This window comes from Oryzias latipes, chromosome 19 (assembly GCF_053564925.1).
Source record: "Oryzias latipes strain Hd-rR chromosome 19, Olatipes_Hd-rR_3.1".
Taxonomy (NCBI): Eukaryota; Metazoa; Chordata; class Actinopteri; order Beloniformes; family Adrianichthyidae; genus Oryzias; species Oryzias latipes.
The window spans coordinates 18,682,208-18,700,470 of record NC_136255.1 but is presented as its reverse complement, the minus strand read 5'-3'; the positions used below and the strand labels follow the sequence as shown (position 1 = coordinate 18,700,470).

General features: G+C 39.1%; 3 protein-coding genes across 6 annotated transcripts; 2 read left to right on the top strand and 1 right to left on the bottom strand.

The window, feature by feature from the left end:
• The first annotated feature begins 139 nt into the window (after window positions 1–139).
• Window positions 140–5,333, top strand: LOC101162324 (SPRY domain-containing SOCS box protein 3). Its single transcript, XM_004080515.5, has 7 exons — window positions 140–270; window positions 1,624–1,759; window positions 2,232–2,412; window positions 3,135–3,322; window positions 3,931–4,033; window positions 4,115–4,240; window positions 4,329–5,333. The coding sequence occupies exons 2-7, from the start codon at window positions 1,631–1,633 to the stop codon at window positions 4,871–4,873; spliced, it is 1,272 nt and encodes a 423-aa protein (XP_004080563.1). The 5' UTR covers window positions 140–270; window positions 1,624–1,630; the 3' UTR covers window positions 4,874–5,333.
• Window positions 5,334–5,340: 7 nt separating this feature from the next.
• Window positions 5,341–7,907, bottom strand: eme2 (essential meiotic structure-specific endonuclease subunit 2). Of its 3 annotated transcripts, XM_078937343.1 has the most exons (9): window positions 7,654–7,792; window positions 7,324–7,562; window positions 7,089–7,210; window positions 6,897–6,989; window positions 6,692–6,807; window positions 6,209–6,287; window positions 5,989–6,104; window positions 5,717–5,906; window positions 5,341–5,650 (listed from the first exon to the last, which is right to left on the bottom strand). In XM_078937343.1, the coding sequence occupies exons 2-9, from the start codon at window positions 7,505–7,507 to the stop codon at window positions 5,495–5,497; spliced, it is 1,056 nt and encodes a 351-aa protein (XP_078793469.1). In that variant the 5' UTR covers window positions 7,508–7,562; window positions 7,654–7,792; the 3' UTR covers window positions 5,341–5,494. The 3 variants fall into 3 exon arrangements, with proteins under 3 accessions (XP_078793469.1, XP_011486418.1, XP_011486419.1); XM_011488116.4 differs by having other exon boundaries at window positions 7,324–7,907; XM_011488117.4 differs by having other exon boundaries at window positions 6,915–6,989; window positions 7,324–7,907.
• Window positions 7,908–10,403: 2,496 nt separating this feature from the next.
• mfsd1l (major facilitator superfamily domain containing 1-like) lies at window positions 10,404–16,820 on the top strand. 2 transcript variants are annotated; one of them, XM_023949138.2, is made up of 13 exons: window positions 10,404–10,798; window positions 11,302–11,402; window positions 11,986–12,095; window positions 12,171–12,226; window positions 12,314–12,457; window positions 12,527–12,685; window positions 12,774–12,889; window positions 12,996–13,096; window positions 14,100–14,211; window positions 14,307–14,444; window positions 14,688–14,827; window positions 14,903–15,014; window positions 15,096–16,820. In XM_023949138.2, exons 1-13 carry the CDS (start codon window positions 10,777–10,779, stop codon window positions 15,225–15,227), a joined length of 1,443 nt encoding a protein of 480 aa, XP_023804906.1. In that variant the 5' UTR covers window positions 10,404–10,776; the 3' UTR covers window positions 15,228–16,820. The 2 variants fall into 2 exon arrangements, with proteins under 2 accessions (XP_023804906.1, XP_023804907.1); XM_023949139.2 differs by having other exon boundaries at window positions 10,661–10,798; window positions 11,388–11,402.
• The last annotated feature ends 1,443 nt before the right edge of the window (window positions 16,821–18,263 follow it).

Below are 18,263 nucleotides of genomic sequence, written 5' to 3'. Positions count from 1 at the left end.
TTAGGCGGTGTTTGCTATTTGTATCAAAGTGACACCGACACTCAAAGTCCCGATACTTGTGAAGACCTCCAAATAAATTCTCGAAGTTCCGCCTCCGCGCGGGTTTTATCCAATAGAAACTTGTTGAGGGCGTGGTCAAGTTCTGTTTACCTCAATTCTGATGCGAAGTGGGACAGGGTGCATGCTGCAGCTGTCACGCCGACGGATATAGAGACACTCTGAAACTCACATGTGACACTGCAACACCGTCTTTTGGAATACTTCAACAAGGTAAGCGCAGTGGTTTAACTGTTTATCAAATAGCCTAATTCCACAAGTGTAGTTGAGAAATCTATCAAAGCAACAGTATGACTGTAATTGTGGGGTTTAATTATAAAAACAAAAAAAAAGAAATTAAGATAGTCATGCTCAGAGTCTTAGGACTAGTGCTCAGTTTTTTGCTCATTCTGTGTGTGTATTGAACTTTGTTTGTTCATACTGCTGCCACTGAAATCAACTCAATTCAAATCATGTGCATCAGCACAGGACCCAGATGATGCATCTACAGTATTTAGGGTAAGGCCCAATTAAAAGAATACATGTTCTAGACGAACTAACCTAAATTCATGACAATTATCTTCCGCACCTGCTTGCAGAGCTGCCACCAGCTGCTGTGTTTAGAACTGAAAGATCCCAGTTTAAAGATAAAGTTTTTCCAATGGTGTAAAGTCACTTATTTTAATTGGTTATTGTGTTATATATTTTGTTTAGAAGTTTTAACTTTAATTTGTCTCCCTTTTTAATTTTGCTGAGGTGGTAAAACTACACAGTCAATTCAGAAAACACACTTGTCAGCTGTTTAATTCAATAAATCAATAGCTATCTTGTTTTTACTGGGGAAAAAGAGAGATCTGGTTGCGACTAGCACAGATCCCTGAAAAATTGCAAGAAATGTGAGATTTCTTTTCTTCGTTTTTTCTTGCAAAAATATACAGCTGTAATGGTTCTCAGTTCCTGAATCAGCTTCAATGGAGAAATAAAAAAACAAATCTTCACTAACAGATATTAAAGTCTATTGTTGAGTCACCAAAAGATGTTCCTGCAGGAAAGTGGAGCAGAAGCAGCTCAGACTGGTTTAGAGATCCTGCACGTGTAAATGAAACAGCTAGAAATTCCTGATTGTAACAGGAGAGCAGGAGTTTGTAGGTGATGAAGAACATTTCCACGTGGGCTGTTTTCCAGCTTCTTGATGACTGAGAACTTGTGAGCAAACTCAATCGAACAGCGAACAGATTGTTAAACCGACCTACTTTGAGTGCAGGTTTATGAAAAATTCAAGAAACACACAGACAATCTGGTTTGCTTTCTTAAACAAGAATTATACTGAGCAAAATGTTGCACCATAAAACTATTCATAAGTTCCCAGAATGTAAATTAAAAAGTGCACACTCAGTTTTTTTTTCGTGCTAAAAAATTTGTTGAAAATATTTTACATTGATTTGGTGTACCCAAGTGTGTGCTTAGAAGTCAAAGAATGAAGAAAATACAAGCTCGTGGATTAACACTGACCCCATGGGCTGTAAATAACAAGAACATGTGGCGTCCTGCTCGTGTGCCAGCTGGTCATCAGGTGTGTGTCTGCAGAGCTCCCATGCTGAGGAAAGGCAGGAACAGCAGAGGCCAGCATTTGGTCTGGAGTGAGACGCAGCAGGAGACGAGTGTCAAGACAGAAGTCAAGATGTCCGACAGAGAAGAATGGGAGCAGCAACTGGTGACGGAGGTGAGACCTGAATGCGAATGAGAAATCGGAAGATTTAAAGAAGTAATGTCAAATAAACTACAAGTTTGTCATTTGCTTGTTATTCAACCGTGACTTTAATCTGAAATCAGAGTTTCTGACTTCAGAAGAATTGGGAAAACCAAAGAAAAGCTCATATATCAACCTGTGGTCCAGTACTGGAGGTGACCCACATGCCTCTGTGTAAAATCTGTTGTAAAATGAACCAGAGGATTCTGTAGTACTTTTGATAGGCTTCTAATTCTAACTTACCAGAACCAATGAGGTCTCACACTATTGAGACCTTATAAGGGAAAAATCCTCTTGAAAAACTTCACATTCATATTTTAATGTTTCATTTCAGATATCTAAAACATTAAAGGTCCTCAACTCCTCCCTTTGCCATTAAAAGCTATCCTGAAGCGTGGCTACAACGTCAGACTCACAACTTGCTGTCTGTGTTTGTGCCAAGCAGATCAGTGACTTGGAGTCGGAGGTGGATTATTTGTCAGGATCGCAGACTGTTTCCGACGTAGTGGCTCTGCCCAGCTCTTCTCTGCTGCTGGGGGAGTCTCTGTGCTCTTATCAACCACAGGAGGAGCTCGGTCTGGGGTTTGGCCTCACCAGTGAAGACCTCCGCGAAGACGAGGATCACAGTAAGCAGAACTTCCTGCTGGGGGGGGGGGTTGATAAATAGTGGAACGTGTTAAACATTAAAGGTAAATTATAAGTTAAAAAAAAAGTGTGTGAAAACGTTATTTTTTTTATACACCAAAATCTATGTTCTTAAGGATTTATTATTTGTTTAAAAAATGTTAATGTATCTATCCTTATGCATAAAAAAATAATCATAATAATATTAAGTAAATAACCTTTTATGTTACAATTTTACCTAAAATTCCGACCATTTAAATCTTATCTCATAAATCCAATAATTACATTTTTTAGTTGGCTATAAAATTATATGCCAGGACAATTATTAAAATACTTCTTTGGTATTTTCTGTATGCAAATTTATAGATGTAACCTTGACTTTCGACAGAGAAGACTGCAGCACAAGCCATTTAGTACGGTTTTGTAAAATCTGTTTTGCAATGTGTAATGTTTGGAACAGTCAACAATACTATTTCACAACAACACACTGCCTTTCATTCAAACTGAGGTTGATTCTATTTAACAGTGAATTTGAGTCCCTACGATCAGTTTGGTGTTTATTTCTTTTGTTTTGCTGCGAAATAACAGTCTGCATAAAATTGTGCAGACTTCACTATAATAATTATTAATAATCTACCACAAAAAATGCTGTAAGCTCCATTCATAGACGACTTCTCAGACTTATGATCCCATTGCTGTTTCTACAACCTAATCTTTTTTCCAGTTTTGGACTGGGTGTGGGACGAGCACTGCAAGTCCTCTGGAGCCTTCCTCAGTAAGGACAGCAGAAAGGTGAGCTTTCACTCCGACTACAGCTGTGGGACCGCTGCCATCCGTGGCCGGAAGGAGCTTTCGGAAGGCCAACACTACTGGGAAGTGAAGATGACTTCTCCGGTCTATGGAACAGACATGGTTAGCATGATTCCGACATGTTAAAGACCCACTCCGATCATCTGTTCGTCTATTTTCAAGGCATTCTAAATGGTTAAATATGAGTTTGCTGTTTTTAGCCAAACTCAAAAAACCTGCAGAGCAGCAGAAGTTCATTAGAAATTTGCCTCTGAGTTTTGGGCAAGACCTTTGGGGTGAAGCAGCCCCGCACCCCTTCCTATCACCTCTTGCTGAGCTCTGTCCTGCCAGTTTACAGCCCTTCCCCAACCTAACATTACCATTCCAACAAAAATGGAGAGCAATATTGGAGCCATCCTGCCATCCACTTTTAAGCCAGATGCCAGCTCAGACGAGGAAAACAAAGACGTATATGGATCTAGTCGTCTACAAGCACAGTAGGGAGCTTGCCTTCCCCCCTGTGTATTTTCTGTCACAAATATGTTTTGCAGCATTTTCCTTCCACAATTTTAAGTTTTTTGTATGTCCACAATCATCATTCGACAAGAACATGTTGAAACCCCCAAAAACACCGTTTTTTTTGGAGTGAGTCTTTAAACGATGTTTCAAATCTCTCCCGACTGGAGGAATGAGGAGCTTAACCAGATGTTGCCTTTTGTTTGTGAATGAAGATGGTGGGAATCGGAACTTCTGAGGTGAACCTTGATAAGTTCAAGTACAGCTTTGGCAGCCTGCTGGGCCACGATGAAGACAGCTGGGGTCTCTCCTACACAGGTAACAACCTGTTTTTGGGACAAGGAGTAGTTTGTAACTTCGGACAAACAAAATAATCTAACGTTTTTCTTATGGATGAAGGTCTGCTTCAACACAAAGGGGACAAAGTGAAATTCTCCCCTCGGTTTGGTCAGGGGTCCGTCATAGGAGTGCACTTGGACACATGGCACGGCACTTTGAGCTTTTACCAAAACCGGCAGTTCATAGGTGTGTATCCAAAAAAAATCATCTGTTACTATCCATGCTTTTTTTAATCTGTATACTCTGAAATGTTTTTTCTTCTGATACCCTGCAGGGGTTGCTGCTACCAACCTACAGAACAAGAAGTTCTACCCTATGGTGTGCTCCACAGCAGCAAAGAGCAGCATGAAGGTGATCCGTGCCTGCTACACCCCCACCTCCCTGCAGTACCTCTGCTCTGCTCGCCTGCGCCAAACGTTGCCCTGCTGCCCCGACGTAGTCGGCGCTCTAGAACTGCCCCCCGGCCTGCGCACCTTCCTTCAAACACAACTTTTCTGGATCTTCAGTGTCAACAGCCGCACCGGCCCCTCAGAGCAGGAGAGATACTTGCCCGAAGATGCCCAGGAGGAGAGCAGCCTCCCAACAAGCCCCGTCCCGAGCCGGACCTCCAGCCCTGCATCCACACTGAGTGCCTGCTCCTCGCCCACCCCCCGCACCGAAGCATTTTCCGAAATGGACCTATATTTGTGCCCCTGTCACATGTCACCGCAGACTGAGCGCATTACCTGCCACTGCCCCCCGACACCGCCAAGCAGCGACTATGACAGCTGCTGCTCAGAGCCAGAGGATTATCAGTGTAAAAGATGTCGCTGGACATGACCGGATTCCTCATCAACACTGTAATATTCTACCACTGCCATCCTCATCTCCTTCTGCTGTCTTTTAGTCCGTATCACTACTTTTCTGCTTTTAATTCCAAGCGAGAAATGCACTTTTACACTGTTACGACTTTTAAAGGTGTCATAATGTGACAATCCGTCTCATTTCATTTGCTTGGATAGTCAAATGTTCATTTGTATATTGTTTTTTTTTTAAATATGCCATTTACTGTCTTTGTGAGAGAGTTGAAGACTAGACTCTAAGGATACAAAAACACTAAATCTTATGTATTCTCAGACTCAGGATTTTTTTGTACTGTTAACACACTTTTGAGTGTTTTATAATATTTTTTTGCTTCAGTTATGCTGTTACATATTTGCTACAATGGTGTTTTTCTATTTACGTTTATTCTCTCCATTATATGTAACATTAAACACCATAAAATAAGAATAATAAGAAATTTCCACTTTTTTGCACAGCAAATACTTTATTAAGTCATCAGCCTTGTTTACATATTTATTTACTTTTTTCAGTTTGTACAAAAATTGCTTTCACGGAAAGAGAACATGATTTATTTGGTTTTAACAAGCAAAGCAGCAATGTAGTTGTTTATACTGTATTCTAGTCCAGAACCAGCTGAGGGTTCTGGGCTGTGAAGCAGCGATAGATTCTGGCTGATATGTCTGGGCCAATGCGCCGCTCTTTTCCTCCATTTTTCACCAACAGACCGACCAGCATCCTCTTCCTCTCCTCCTCTGAGCCCAAGTTCTGATAAGCCTTAAACACAGTTTTAAATTATATTTCTTTCAATTCTTGTTGGGGCAGGTTCTCTGATGGCGTTACCTGCAGCAGGAGGCGTGGCGATGGGAAGGATTTGGTGACAGTGGAAGCCACAGCAGGACTGACTCGGTTCAGCTGTTGGATCTGCTTGCTCCACACCTGAATGAGCCCGGAGCCATCCCTCTCGACCCGAGCGCCGCTGGCCCACGACCCGTCCACGCAGAAGGGCAGCTCCGCCCGCTCTGTCAGGAGTCTGCAAGGAAGAATTCAGGACATTTCAAGGGTAAAAATGACCCAGGCGATGGAGGGAAAGTCCTGGAGGTAATAATGCCTACTTGAAAGGGCGTTTTGCTAATGACTTGGTGACGGCACACACGTGGTCGGTGACGTCCTGCCAGTCATCCAGGAAGACCAGTGAGATATTTTTATAGAGCTGGAGGTACACCAGAACCTTAAGAGTTTTAAAAGTTAAGACGTTTTAAACTTAAAAAGAAAAAGACAGTATCTTCATTTTAAAAAATTGAGACATTCTTTATAAAAGAGGTATCCAGATACCTCCTCCATGTCCAAAGTTGCCCTCCTTGATTCAGATTGTTGATCCTCTAAGAATAAAGGTTTATTATAAGCCATTGTCCTGCAGGGAAAAATAATTTAAGCCTCATGAGAAGGCTAATTCATTTACAAATTAATTTAAAAAAAAATCATAAAAACACAAAAATATCACATAAACAATAAAACCAAATTTGCTACTTAAAGCCATTTTAAACTATATTCGTTTTAATATTACACTTTTTTCCAGGTCAAACTTCAACTCTGTTAAAATATATATTTATCTTTAAAAGTCAGTACAATTTTAAATAAAAAAAGCGATTTTAACTAAAACAAGTCTTTTTTTTTAAATAAAATTAGGCCAATTTTCACTAAATGTTGCTATACAGAGCAAATTAATATATTTATCCATCAAATACCCAGTTTCTACATCCCCCCCCAAAAAAATCAACCACATCTCTGTTCTCAACATTTTATGGAATAATTGACCTGTAATCAGAATCTGTCACCAGCAGAGTGATCATCTTCTTGGCATTCCGGTTGAGACACTCCAAAACAGGAACAAGGATGCTCTCGCTTCCAGTTTCCTCCACATTGTCCAACATCTGCAGAACACGGGGAGAACAGTAACCATAGAAGTGAGCTAACTGGATGCAGGGAGGGATTTTAGAGCAGAACAACAAAGCCTGATCACCTTTTTCACAGATCTCACCATCTCCACAAAGTCGGTTGCAGTCAGAACGAGAACTATTTGATCTTCCACAGAGACCTGGCCTTCTTCCCCTTCCTAAAATGTAAGACAATAAATAATCATTGAGGAGCAAATGAAGAAACTTTGATGGTTAAAATAATTTAAACTTAGTATAATATCAACTATTCTGCCTGCCTGAAGCCCGTCTCTGGTCCATGTGATGCTGTGAGGGATCTGCTGCTTCTCAATGTTAAACCTCCACTCCAAACACACCAGTGTGTCCAGCAAGAAATCACAGCCAACATGCTCCAGAAGATCTGCAAAAACAACAACAATGAAAAGTTTTTAGATGCTTCAAATAAATATGCTGGGGGAACACACACTCTGAAGATACTCAAACGCATCGTCTGCCCCTGAACGCAACACGTACCTGGATGAATGGAAAGCGTGAAGCTCTTGATGCAGTTCTCTGGTCGGAGTTTCTTCAGGTTCTCCGCAGCCTCTCTCCTCCTGTTCTGCTCGTGTCTCCTCTCCTCCTTCCTCTGAGCTCTCACTGCTCTCTGCTTCTCCCTCGTTTCCTTCTTTTCCTCGGCTCTCCGTCTGTCCGCCTCCATCTCCTCCTTGCTCCGGCGTTTTCGTGCAGGACTCGGCGTGCCGGAGCCCCCAGGTCTCGGAGGAGATAAAGCATGCCTTTGGTTTTGCTTTGTTGATGAGGAGGATGTTTGGCACTTGTCGGTTAAACTCGGAACCTTTTTTTCACCTTCCGCTTCGAGTCTAGCTGTTTGTTTGCTCGGAGTATCAACGTTAAGATGATGATCTACTGTGGATTCATCGTCGCTAGCATCGGATTCAGATATTTCCCACGTTTTAGCTCTGCGCAACACAGACATGTCACATGTTTACAGAAAACAAATACGTTTTAGTTTGTTAAAATTCGGGAAAATGATGGACCAGCGAACAAAACCAGCCGCTACGGTATCTGCCGAGGGACAAACCGTACCAAAGTACGCTTAATGGCTCCCTATTACTTAACCGACAAAACCACACAGTTAACCCTTTAAATGTTAATTTTAGTCCACAAAGTCTAAAAGCATTCATAGGTCTAGCATTAGAAACGACATATGGTTGATGACTCCAACTTCTGTCACCATCTGCTTTTCTGGGGATTAAGTCCGAACTGTCTGAACCCTTGGTGTGTGATTTATTAGGGTTGACAAAAATAAAAACAATTTTCAATGTCTTTGTTTGTTCGTTTTTTGTGTGTGTGTTTGTACTATCAAAACGTTCCTAGTTAAGAATTTGTTTTGAATACTAAATTCAATTACATAAAAAGGTCACAGGGTGTCGCACTCTGCGTTGATAAACGGCAACAAGATCGCTGTGAACTTCAACATGTTTAGCAGGTTTTAAAAAGGTGGAATTAAGACAGAATTTAAAACAAAAACTCGCCTACATGCAGCCTAAATTGGAGGGATGGCAAAAAAAAAAAACTTGACTTTTGGTTTAAAGCCTGTAGTTGCGTGTAGATCAGCTGTATTTGCTCAATTATAAATGATAACTAAGTGGGAGATCAGTTTATTATAATTCATAAATACTGTGAGACATGATGTCGATGGAATCTGTAACGCGACCTCCACTGGTTTTACATTATGACAGGGATGTGGTAATATTTTTAAGCAATGTCGTTCAAAAATTAATTCTCCGGCATTTTGGGCAATCAGTATTTTTCCTTATATTGTAATCAGTTACAACTAAATTACTTACAAGGGAAGAGACGATTATTGAACGTTCTTATTTTTTTAAATAATACGCCCAGTGTTAGATGTGAGAATGACAATGAAAGTACTTACACTTGCTTTAATACGCTCTAAAATGTGCATATTGTGACGTTTTGCTTCCTTCTTGTAGATAAACCAATGACTTATATCGCTGGAGGAGACATCACGTGATTCCTCATGGGAAGAGAGCACCGCCATCTTGGTGAGGTCAAGTCACTGCTGCAGTGCATGCATGTGAACACAATTTTTGCAAAATGCCACTTCATTGTGCAGATTTCAACTGCCAAAATCGAAGAAATTAGTCCACGAAGAAGGAAGGCATAACATTTCATAAGTATTATAATCTTTTTCTTTTAAGGCTGCAGGGGCTTCATTATTAGTACACATGTTGACATGCATGATGCTGCAGGGCTATTATCAACATGCTGCATGATGTACGTATAATTTGCTGTCGACATAAATGTACATTTTATTTTGTTAAACCTTTAACCCTTGTGCTATCCTGGGCACTTTAACATTGGGAGTTGGGTCATCTAGACCCACTAGACAGTGCACTGAACCTTTTTTCTTCAATGATACATGAACCTCACTGGTTTCCATGGATTACATGAAATATTTCCACTTTATCCACCTTTGTCATGGTAGGAATAACACATCAATGTAAGGCGGGGGAGGGGGGGTCATCTAAGATTGCACAAGGGATATACAGTGTACGGTACTAGGACTAGGCTATTATAGTAATATAGATTTATACATTTCTGACTCAGTGACTGAACTTTTCTTGCAGGTTTCCGATGGATTCAGACTTAAAGAAGAAGTGGGCCTTAGCTATCACAACATCTAACCCAGATGAATCACTGTGGTATCGACTAGCAATGCAGTCTGGCTATGTTCAAAACATTTTGTGGAACAAGATTTTGATAAGACTGGCCAGACTGTTTGCTTGAAACCCGGCACAATACATTCTGTCTTACACAAATTGATCACTCACAGGAATCAGTAAGTCTATTGTTTTTCTTTTTTTCTTTCTTTTTTCTTTTAAGGATAAATCTGTTATTGACTTTTGGACTTGTAGAGTTATTATTGATTTATCATTATCATTTATTATGGTAATTGAATTACTATTTTTTTTTTATTAATTATTGATTTTATTATTATTATTATTGACTTATGTATATATTGTTATTATTTATTATTATTATTGACTTCCTATTGACTTGTTGTTAAATTACATGTCAAAGAGGTGTAAAACTTCTAAAAGTTTAGAAATTATTTAAAAAAAATTTCTGTAATAATTTTCTTATTTGTAAGAAGTCCTGCAACTATGCATTTTTCATTAAACTTTGGGCTCGTAACGCTGACTGTTTCTCTTATTTAACAACAAATGATGTGTGTATATATATATATACAAATATATTATATATTTATAGATATGTATACAAACATAAATATATGTAAATTATATAGAAAATACTTACCGGTAGATGCCACCAAAAGGCTATAGAAATATAAAGGTAAAAATGCTCCAAAAAGACTTGTAAATTTGATGTGAGAACTTGAAATATAGAATGTGAAAACTTGTGCATCAAAAATCTGCATCTGTGTGTCACTGTGATTTTTGATGCACAAGTTTTCACATTCTATATTACAAGTTCTCAAATCAAATTTACAAGTGCGTTCTTTTTGGAGCATTTTTACCTTCATATAGAAATGTCATGTGGGCGCCGGCGACCACACCAAGATGGCGTCACGCTCCGCCACCGTCGGCCAGGCTTCCCAAGCGGGCGTATCTCCTCTAGCGATAAAACTCTTTGGAATAATCTGTGTTAGTAAAGTTTTTATAAAAAAAGCATTTCCGGTTTGCGCAGATTTTTAAAAGAACTGTGCTGTGTTATTTCATTTGAATCCAACAGCAGCAGCACATCCGCGTGCTTTAGAGATCTGTCTGACGGAGCTTTCAGAAGAGAAGTGCCCCCCCCCCCCCCCCCCCCCCAACGTATCCTGCTAACCCAGTGACACCGTCTGCTCGCTCATATAAACAACAGCAGTTTTTCTATGCATTTAACAGATTCATTAAACCTTTAACGAAAGGATTTCATTTCACAATGGTGCAGCCGGCAGAGAAAGGTACGTATATAACAGCCATTTCTTTAAAAAAAAAATAGGTTGATCTTTATTTAGCTGCACAACAAGCGTCTGTGGTACCTTTCAGTCAAAAATGTAGGTCACTGAGAGACTAACTCAGCATTTTTATGTTTTGAAAGACCTCATGTGACTTAAGTGTGAAAAGTTTACTTCATTTGGTTTTTCATTGTATACATGTGTCAATTATGACAATTGTTTTTTTGTTTTGTTTTTTTCTGATCAGCTGTTGCAATTGAATCTCATAAAAAAGATCTAGCATTTGTTTATAAAGAAGAATGTTTTCTTAAGCCGGATCTCTTTTTTTTTTTTCAAATCTGCAGGGTTGCATTCAACTGAGTGCATAAATGAATAATGGGTGCCCGAAATATGTACTTTTAAAGTTTTGAGACTTTTATTAAAGTTTAATTTCAAAATAAAGGCATATATGGTGCTTTTATTTTGTTTTCTGCCTGTTATTGATTATCTTACTTTTGCTGTTTCCCCAGCGTATTATCGCTTTGTTGTGCTGTTTTTTAACTGCCTGCTGACATTCGGCTCTTACTTCTGCTTTGACATGCCGAGTGTGTTGCAGGATCAATTCCAAGGGGTGAGTTCAACTCGAGTGAAAGTAGTGTTTGTTTATATTGTGTTTTTAACATGTTCTTGTGGCATTTGTCTGATAGTGGATGACGTAAAGAAAGTTTAGCATAAAATGGCATTTCTGAGTATTTCTTTATTTAAATCACTGTTAATCAGATCAGGAGCAAAAGCGCCATTGGAAGAAGCTTGTAGGCGTGACATAGAAGCTACTACGGCAAGCCACAAGCTCCCTGCTCCGCTCCATTCAGATGCATTCGCTTGCAGAAGACTAGATCCATGTACGTTTTTGTTTTCCTCGTCCGTGTTGGCTTCTGGCTCAAAACTGTAGAGCGGGAGAGCTCCTAGAAAAATATAGTTTTCTTTTTTTGTTTTTTCATTCAAGCCAAAAACGGTATAATCATAAATAAAGGACAAGTTTTTATGATGGATCAAAAGATGATTGGAGCTGGACTTTAAAGACGAAGAGGCAAACCAATCAAAAACTGATCTTGAGACCCGTTTAGTGCTCTTGTTTATTTTGTTGGAATTCCAAAGTCTGTTCAGCGTTTGTGGTTGGATGCATTTATCAGTCGCCTGTCTTTGTCTGATAGAATCTCACCTGCCCCAACGTGACTGTAATCAATGGAACGGTGGACTGTGTGCCGGGACTGGGGATGACCCCTCAGCAATACAACCTTCTTTATGCCATTTATGCTTGGACGTAAGCTGAACGGATTTATCTGCATGTGTACCAATCAAAAGTTAGTTTCCTCATTTGTGTTTCTGCTTTCACCAGGAACGCAATAGTTGTGATTTTAGCAGGATTCCTGATTGATAAGTTGGGAAATCGCTGTAAGTCTACATCTGTCTGCAAATATTTTTTTGTTTTTTATTTCTTTAAAGGTTGACATTGTTTTTTTTTGTTTTTTTTATTTCCAGTTGGGGTGTTTCTGTTCTCTTTTCTCTGTGTTTTGGGCTCTTCCCTTTTTGCGCTGGGTTCCCACTTCAAAGGAACCCCTTACCTGCTTCCTATCATGCTCACTGGCCGTCTGCTGTTTGGATCAGGGAATGGATCTCTGACCAGTAAGTACCCATAAGAGTCACGCCATCTCAAATGCTCCTAGCCTCCCCTCTGCTCTTCTTCTTCCTCAGTTGTTCAGAACCGCATCACGGCCTTTTGGTTCAAAGGGAAGGAGCTGGCTCTGGCCTTCGGCCTGACTCTGGCCTTTTCTCGCCTGGGGTCAGTCCTGAACTTCTTTCTCACTGAGAAGTTTGAGGATAAATTTGGGATGGAGTGGACCCTGTGGGGTGGTAGGTTTAAAAAATGGATTGAAACATTCATCAATTTAGCAGCGGTTTCTCCCAAAAACATGTAACATGGTGTCTTTGTGTTTTCTAGGAGCTCTTTTGTGTGTTTTGGGTTTCAGCTCTGCTATAATAGTGAGCGCTATGGACAAGGTGGGAATGAAGCAGCTGGGTCTAGAGGGAACAATGCAGGAGGCATCTCGAAAAGTGGTATGGCCAGATATTCTTGGAATCAAATGAAATAGTTTTTGATTTGTTGTGCCTTCTGTTTGGTTTTTATTTACCTGCTACTTCCTTGTTTGTTTGTTTTTTACAGCGAATTCAGGATGTCAAGCTTCTGTCTCTGAGATATTGGCTGTTGGTTCTCACCATCATGTTTTTTTACAATGGCATCTTCCCCTTTATCGCAGATGCCAGGTGAGTGTCAGGCGGCACAGAGGTGGAACGGTCAACCTCTAATCGGGAGGTCACTAGCTCAGTTCCCATTCTACTTGAACCCAGCCATGCCTTTGCTTCAAGCTACACGCACAGCAGGCATGTGTGGCGCGTTCAAGAACGTCCAAAGCACGCATTCTGGAACGCTCTTTTAGCACATGGTGTTCACACTGGACTGGAAGCTTGGTGTGAAATGTTAAAGCTGTACAATTCTCGCTAATTTCTCTCCGGGCTTTTTTCTTTACAGCTCTGATTTGATAGAAAACTGCATTTGATAATTTTTTCAGTATGACCAATTTTCAAACATTTGGCACTTCTGTGTTTGAAAAGGACGCTACCCGTGCGTCACTACTAAATCAAAATCCCTGACTGGTCAAAAGTCAACTGGTTTTAACTTTCAACACTACGTTTTGTACGTGCGTCCCGAAAACTGACTGGTTTTAGCCTGTGTGAAAGTAAGAGTTTTGAACGCATTTATACGCGTTTACTTGGACTTCTCAGTGGACGGGGTTGCTCAAATATGTGTTTCCGAGCCAGTTGTGAACATAGCATTATATGTGACTGTGAATGGGAGTTGTAAAGTTCTTTAGTCCTTTAATAAAGGTGAAAAAACACAATGAAAATTGTGTTTTTTGGTGTTTTTAACATGATATTGCGGCATTATTCTGATTGGAGGGAAAGAGGTGCTGTGTTGCTTTGCCACAACAGTCTTGTCCACAACTCTGAGAATTTTTGATGAACTCTTTCCACTCTGCAGAAACTAAGTCCTAGAAAACGACAGTTTTTTTTGATTTTGGCTAAAAACAGTATAATCCTAACAACAAAAAACCATTGGGGACGCTTTGAAAATAACTCTAAAGATGAACGGAGTGGGTCTTTAAGACCTATTACATTGATGGTTTTTATTTTTTAATTTAAGTCTACCATATTTATTTCCGATTTTCTATTTACCAACGCATTTGACATGCTTCTTCTGCCTGTCCAGTAAATTCATTCAGGATAAATATGGGAACTACAGTCAGAAGGAGGCGGCGTACGTGGCGGGAGCGGTTTACGACAGCTCTCTGGTCCTCTCGGCCAGTGTGGGCATACTTATTGTAGGTATTTTTGTTGCTATCCCGCATCCACCTATATCTACCCAGAGGGTTTGCTGCATGAGTGCGCTGAACTGTTTTAACCCTGTGTGTTGAAGGACTATGTGGGCCTGCGCGGGATCTTCGCGCTGACCTGTGCCGTCCTCACACTGCCTGTGTTTGGACTCCTGGCCTTCACCTTCGTCCCTCCTCTGGTTTCTACCATATGGCTAGGGGTTACATATTCCTTTGCTGCTGTAGGTTGTTTTGAATCATTACAGTGAACATAAATATGCAAAAATTTCTGTTTTTGATGTAACTACTAAAGGTGGCAGGAGGTATTGCACTTATTTTATTTAAAGTCAAACTTAATATTATAAAGTTTTGTGATTGTTAAGCATTTATTTGTAAGTTTAACCCCAAAACAATCAAAGTAAATCTTATTTAATACAAATTTTCCCATCATGTCTGTCTTATGACACCTTTCCTGTCTGCTCCAGGCTAGCATGTGGCCTTCCATCCCCCTTGTTGTACCTCAGGCCACTCTGGGGACAGCCATGGGCCTGGCCACCTCCATACAGATGGTTGGCATCGGGTTGTCTAACCTTGTTGTGGGACAAATATTGGGAACTCAAACCAGGTGATCAAAAGTTTCCTGAAGGTGAGTTTGTTCTACAGTTAAAGCTTGAGTTGTCTGTTTTTCCTTTTGATACAGTGAAGCGAGGATCCCACTGTGGCGCTGGAGGAGGATGATGATCTTCATGCTGGCTAATACCGTCAGCTGCATCGTGACCTCTGTGCTGCTCAACATCGTTGATTACAAACAGGTCTGAAACGTCAAGTTGTCCTTCGTTTAATCCCACTGAATATATTGTTTTCGTGCTGACCGGTTTTCTCGTTTCCTATAGGGAGGAACTTTGAACAAAACCACCAAGAGGTCACAGCAGGAAGAGAGGAACTCTGAACGAGAGCCTCTCATCAAAGCAGAGGAAGAGCAAAATGAAGATGATGGTGCTGTCAATTCTTCTATCAATTCATAAGTTGATTTTTAATTGATCCCTTTTAAAATTTGCCTTAAGTCTTAAAATCCAATCTGATTATTATGTTTTCTATATTGTCTTTTTTTTTCTTCTGAATTTTGCTCCATGAACACAACCAGCAGCCTTTTCGAAAGGTATTTATGGTAATACTTTGAAAAGATGTCGGCATTCTTTATCATTTCAATGATAAACTCCAGCAAAAATGCAAATAATATGTGCTCAGATTTTATGGAGACCCCTTCACATGCGAGTTACAGATTTACTAAAATAATATTATCAATGTAGTCACTTTATCATGGTTTAACACTTTTTGAAAAGATTTTTATGTTTACAGGTGGCACACGGTCACTATTTTGCACAAGCATGTTTCTGTTGCACCTCTTTTTGTGGGTTTGGGATTTTAATTGGTAAATCAGACTTTTAGATAGTTTCATATCCGGTTTTGGGCTAAATATGGTTTTTAAATTTCTTGTAAATCAAAATTTTAATTGTTTTTTTCTTTTAGTTATTATTAAAGTTTTCACAATAACCAATAAGATTTAAAATCTCCTTTTTCCGTTGGTTTTGACTGTTGACAGCACGTTGTGGAAGCCTTTTAGGAGTTTAGTAAAGCTTTGAATCTTCTCAGGTTCTCTGAACAAGTTAAGCTTGATGGAATGGAAGAACTTTGTCCTGTAAACGATAAGGGTTACTTTTACCTGCAGATGTCATTATACAAATGTATATAAACAGTATATCGCCATATGCTTGTTAATCTGTATTTCCTCTTGCTTCTAAATTGCTTCCACAATTGTGATACTGCCACCACCGTGCTTCATTGTATAATACTTTTGTCTAGCAGCTACCTTCACATTCTGGATAATGTGCTGTTTTTTCCCCAAAAAATATTTTTTCAAGAGTTTTGCAAGTGATTTTTATTTAGTAATGTCCACATATTTTAACTGTTAACTCTATAAGTTGGTTTTTATTCATTTCTGAACACTTGAGGTGTTTGAAATGGCTTTTTGTTTTTTGTTTTCTTTTTTTTTAGTCTGTTCAGGCGCCTGTTTGCTTCATCACAAAGTGTTGGTTATGAAATCTTGTCGTTGCTGGTTTACCTCTCTGAATTGCATTCAGTCAATTCTCTTAATTTCGTTTGTGTTTGAATTCTACATGCACATCCTGAAATTATCACTAAGTGTTCAGTAAATGTTTCTAAATGATCCAAAAGGACACAGATGCATTATCAGGACCTCCTTCAAAGTGTGTGTGTTGGAAAGTATCAATACTTTCCTAGGGTCAAATTTTGTTTGCGTTGCTCTGAAAAAGTGTGGCATGCATTCACAGCAAACAGAAGAGGAATTTAAAAAAGTCATGTTGTTCAGTTTTTTTTTTTATTGTTATTTTTCTGAATGCCAGTAAAGAGAAAACTATTGAGTTTTGCTCTTCCATTTTATCACGATTCATGACTTATTTTACACCTTAGTGAAAGAATGAGGTTTGTTTACTTGAATTGAACTTCCGGCTCAATTTTTACTGCCAGTCAAATATGAATGCATGTATTTCATGTGATTTTGTTTCTATGAATCTTCAAAAATAAAAAAATGAATTAGGTATTTGTATATTTTATTTAGAAGATTTTGCAAGCTCTGCTTCATTTTATATTTTTCTCCTGTCATATTTTTCTCTCCAGTAGGGGTCTGGTTAAAGAAAAATGTTCAACGGACTAAAAGTCAAGATTGAGCGTAAAATTTAAGAAATCTTTTTATTTGTGAAAAAGGCAATAATTCGGTATGAAGAAGACACTTCTTTGTGTATTTTAATTCAAAAATTGTTCAAGTACTAAATTTCACTGAAAACGAGGTACTTGTGTGTTTGTGGGTGTTAATCAGCCACTAGGTGGAGCCCCTTACACAATTGCAGCAAAGAATTGCTTATTTTGGCATCAAAAAGCAATTGGCAGCTGCTGTTTTTCAATTTCCTTCAAATAGCTTTAAAATGTCTAGGATCTTTTAGATTTATATCCTTTTTGATTATACTTATACTACTACTGTAGGTGCCATGAATCAAGTGTGGTCTTTCTTATGTTAAATGAATATAGATTTGTTTTTGGATTATAGGTAATTGTGTAGGTAATCAGCTGGTGGGTCACATGGTTGTGGGCGGTGACATTAATTGACTATAACTCACATGTGGTTTTTTCCCTGTGTAAGATGGAAGGGGGGGTGAGCTGGGTTGCAGTATTTTTTTGTTGACCGCTTCATGCTTCATATGCTTTTTGCGCTACATACGCTTTTGTGCTTTTCCCTTGATTCCTTGTTTTTTCTATTTTTGATCATAATATTACAAGTGAATTTAATTACCTTCATTTTCCATTATTAAAAACTACAAAAATACAAACTTCGTTATGCTCTATGGTTTTTGAGCGCGTCATTCAAAACCCGGACCCACCCAGCGTCAGCCTCTCAGTAACTGTTTGGTTTAGTCGCTACAACTACTACTACTACTAAATGTGTCTGCTATTTAGTCTTCTTTAATTGTGCGTCAGTATATGACTAAATACGACTTTCTTTCTGGATCAACCTCTAAAAGAAGGGATTTGTTGAAATGAAAAAAACAATTTTTTCTGTATTTTATTACATAAATTATTTTTACTTTTATAAGAAGCAGAGCTTTTCTTTTTCTTTCTGAGCAACCTTAAGTGTATTTTTGTAGAAAATGTGGCATGACACAGCACTTCAATTAGAGTTTTATAATTTTATCTAAGTCCAGTCTGCCCTTCAACAATGCTGCAGTCTTTATTTTCTTAAGCGCCATGACTTATGTTGTACTTAGAATGGCCTCTGGCTTTTCTCCCCAATTCTCTGCCTAAGTATGATGTAGTCTGTTCAAAGCACAAAGCCGACCGGTTTATTCTGATGTTTTCTACTTTTTTGCCCAGATGTCCCTGTTCTAATCCAAGCACTGATCAAATTGAATGACTTTTGCAGACACAGTGGACCAAAGCTTTAAGTAATATTCTTAAATCCATACATATCTTGATCATCCAATACCAGG

Bases quoted from the DNA above. Each gene is read 5' to 3' on its own strand.
- mfsd1l (XM_023949138.2), top strand. From the start codon at position 10,777: ATGGTGCAGCCGGCAGAGAAAG. The intron at 11,403-11,985 runs GTGAGTTCAACT...TTTGTCTGATAG, and splicing joins TGCAGGATCAATTCCAAGGG to AATCTCACCTGCCCCAACGT. The intron at 14,828-14,902 runs GTGATCAAAAGT...CTTTTGATACAG, and splicing joins ATATTGGGAACTCAAACCAG to TGAAGCGAGGATCCCACTGT.
- eme2 (XM_011488116.4), bottom strand. From the start codon at position 7,783: ATGTCTGTGTTGCGCAGAGCTAAAACGTGGGAAATATCTGAATCCGAT. The intron at 7,211-7,323 runs GTACGTGTTGCG...TTGTTTTTGCAG, and splicing joins CACGCTTTCCATTCATCCAG to ATCTTCTGGAGCATGTTGGC. The intron at 6,990-7,088 runs GCAGGCAGAATA...CTTACATTTTAG, and splicing joins GGACCAGAGACGGGCTTCAG to GAAGGGGAAGAAGGCCAGGT.
- LOC101162324 (XM_004080515.5), top strand. From the start codon at position 1,631: ATGCTGAGGAAAGGCAGGAACAGCAGAGGCCAGCATTTGGTCTGGAGT. The intron at 1,760-2,231 runs GTGAGACCTGAA...TGTGCCAAGCAG, and splicing joins AGCAGCAACTGGTGACGGAG to ATCAGTGACTTGGAGTCGGA. The intron at 4,034-4,114 runs GTAACAACCTGT...TTATGGATGAAG, and splicing joins CTGGGGTCTCTCCTACACAG to GTCTGCTTCAACACAAAGGG.